The 3,168-nt window shown below is 35.9% G+C and overlaps 1 protein-coding gene across 1 annotated transcript in view; it reads right to left on the bottom strand.

Moving 5' to 3' along the window:
• Nucleotides 1–3,168, bottom strand: part of tars1 (threonyl-tRNA synthetase 1) — a 21,242-nt gene that overhangs the window by 12,356 nt on the left and 5,718 nt on the right. Inside the window, exons 8-10 of the mRNA XM_014011729.1 lie at nucleotides 2,810–2,888; nucleotides 2,497–2,643; nucleotides 1,227–1,325 (exon numbers count right to left, since the gene is read on the bottom strand). Of these exons, the coding sequence (XP_013867183.1) occupies nucleotides 1,227–1,325; nucleotides 2,497–2,643; nucleotides 2,810–2,888 (325 nt within the window). The remainder of the gene's footprint in view (nucleotides 1–1,226; nucleotides 1,326–2,496; nucleotides 2,644–2,809; nucleotides 2,889–3,168) is intronic.

The raw sequence follows: 3,168 nt of genomic DNA on the forward strand, positions 1-3,168 counted from the left end.
AGTTTATCTTAATGTTCACTGGCTTGTTCTGTCTAATGTATTACTTTTAAAAATCAAAAATATGAGTATAAAATAGTGATCAAATAAAAGCCTGTGCAACAGATCATTTATTTTCAGTTACTGAGTGGAAATGTTTTTTTCTTCATCCCATGCAGGCAGAAAGTCTGTTAAAACCCATTCTCATTCTTCAAAATCTTCTCAGTTAGAAATCCATTTATCCACATTAAAGTGAAATTGCTCCCAATGCCTTCTCCACTATGGCTGCACACACTGAAAACCAAGATCCGAAAAGCCATTTTTTGCTTTGTGTAACTGAGCAGCGGAGTTTTTCTTTACTGCCGCTGCATGTGTTTGATTTACACGTTTTAAAAGTCTTTGTTCACCTCCAGAGCTGCAGCCAGGACAGAGTCTGAGCAGAGCTCGTGTCAAGGTGGAAGACGATGATTACATTTTAGATGAGACGGGATAACTGGGAGCTTCAAGAGATATTTCAAAGTTCTGTGGAAAGGTTATAAACAATTAGCGTCTTACCTGTTGTAGATAACTCTTTGAACTGAATTAGTTCGGAAAAATCTAGTTTAATTCAGATTAGATTGATGAGAAAACAGCTAATCCAAATAGGAACACGTCACCATTACTGGAAGGTTGTAATTGTCTGAACATATGTATTCACTCTTATGAACACTTTGTTCGTTTTATTGTTTGCTGTAATGACAATTTGCATAATTGATTTTAAATTAAGTACTGTAATTTGTGATTTATGAGAATAACTGTTCCTTTTTTACTGATCAACATGCAAAGAAACAGATTCAGATTTTTGTATATGATCTGCAAAACTGATAAATGCTTTGGTAACAATTAAATAAATGGACCTACATATTTTATAGCCGTTTTATTTTTTGCCATCTATGTTTGAAAAAAAAAATCATTGTCCATTAGTTTTCTACATTTCCCATTTAAAATCAAACAGCTGTTTGAGACCTCTGTAAATTATCTGTTTATTACCAACTATAAGATTGCAAAAATTAGGACTGTGTTTTATACTACATATTATAACATTTTCAGTTGGAGGCAACTTAATACACAAATCTGTTCATTTTATTCTCTGCAGGTCTGCTTGCAAAAGTAAACTTTCTGCCTTATACCCCCGACTTCTGCTTGCCCCCTGAGAGCTTGGAGTGAGATCAAAGCAATTATCCTCTGTGGGCCTGACAGCTCRAACTCACTCTGATGAACTCAATCAGCGTGTTGTAGATGAAGGCCCCTTTAGGWAGGAAGAAGCAGCTGCCTGGACTCAGTTCATGGAAGAAGAACAGATCCTGCTCCTGAATTTAAAAAGATAAATGAATGTAAGAAGTTTGTTGCTGTAAATGGAAAATGAAAAACACAGATTAATTTTTTGGTTTTTTGTTGAAGATRATGCAGAACCTCATTACATCTTAATTCCTGCCCGTGGATTTGCTTATGTTCCTGCTCAGCTTGCTTTTCCACAAGCAGGAATACAATGACTAAACAACTACAAGAACACACCCATTTATACTTTTTAACAACTATACTTGAAAAAAAAAAGTTTAACAGAATGCCAGTGCCATTACTCATAATTACAAACGCATCAACAAACAGATCATTGACACATTTTTTAAATTGTTTACCAATATGAAAGAAATACGTGTTTTCGTGTTCGTTACCAGGATGAGTGCAAATGCATTGAGTCTTAAAGAASAGCCATACAAAATCAAGAGCGCTCAGGAAATACCAAGAGTTTTATCAAAAGCTTCAGCGCATGACTCCGCCTATATTGATTACGTCATCAGTGAAGGGGTGGGGCCTGTCATTCTGTCGAAGCCCTGCCCTCGAACAATTAAAAAACTTATCCTAATGATCTTAAAAGTACAAATATGTGTTGAATTTGTTCCCAGGCATGTAACTATTAATAGAATCATCAAGTTAATCAAAAGTCACATTTAACAGTCCTTACAGTTCTATCATAAAACAAACTATACTATGTGTAGTGTAACTAAATCAGTATGTAACGTGAACCCCAATAATTTCTTCAACTCCCCCTTTTCACATGATCAACAGTCATGTGAATGCTAAGGATTTTATTTATTTATTTTATTAATCAAAAACCCTGTATGTATGCAGTTAGGCACAATGTGTCTGCAATTACCTAAGCGTAACAGCACAAATTGGAAAATTACTAACAAGTATGTACCTTAACATCTGATGTAACATTAATACATGTTACAATGCAGCTTGAATTTACCATGAAAACTACTTTTATACGAAAAAAACCTTGAAACACTCTTTAAAAATATGATCTTGCATAATCTTAGCTCTAACATTTTTTTTTTTCATTTATTCAACTTGCATGTGCTCTGCAGCTCAGACGATACCAACATACCATAAATAACCCCTCTTTATAACCAGAAACCCTTTCAGGTAATGACTTCAAACTTTTCCTTACAAACAGCTCCTTTACATTTCTGCTCATACCCGGCCCAGTTTGCGGTGATCTCTGTTCTTGGCCTCCTCCTGAAACTTCTCCCACTCTTTGAGCATTTTGGGGTCAGGAAAGGAGATTCCGTAGATCCTCTGGAGGGTTTCCATGTCTGCTTTACCCTCCCAGTAGGTAGAAGAATTCTAGCGCAGTACAAAGGGAGAGAGAGAGAAAAAAAACCTAACTTTCATCTTTCTTTTAAAGTCCAGCAAATCCCCCTGAGAGTGAAACACAGGGGAAATCTGCTCCAGAAGTGGGAACAAACTAAATATATACAATAACAACAWGCAGCTGTTAACAAAGCCCAACCTTGTGGATTTTAAGAGCCTTGATTTTTCCGGTGTGTCTCACATGAGGCCCCCGACACAAATCAATTAGGGGGCCGCATCTGAAATGACAAAGGTTTGATTGTTTCACTATTTGCTGATTTAAGCACAGAATTTAACCCATATGCATGCATTTATCTGTACTTTTTTTCTCCCTTGTGTAAACAGATTCCCAAAAAACACCAAACAGCACAAGTTCATTGTTATATACAGCGGGTAAAATAAGTATTGAACACGTCAACATTTTTCTCAGTAAACATATTACTAGAGGTACTAATGACATGAAATTTTCACCAGATGTCGGTAACAACCCAAGTGATCCATACATACAAAGAAATCAAA

Source organism: Austrofundulus limnaeus, unplaced genomic scaffold, assembly GCF_001266775.1.
Source record: "Austrofundulus limnaeus strain Quisiro unplaced genomic scaffold, Austrofundulus_limnaeus-1.0 Scaffold84, whole genome shotgun sequence".
Classification (NCBI taxonomy): Eukaryota; Metazoa; Chordata; class Actinopteri; order Cyprinodontiformes; family Rivulidae; genus Austrofundulus; species Austrofundulus limnaeus.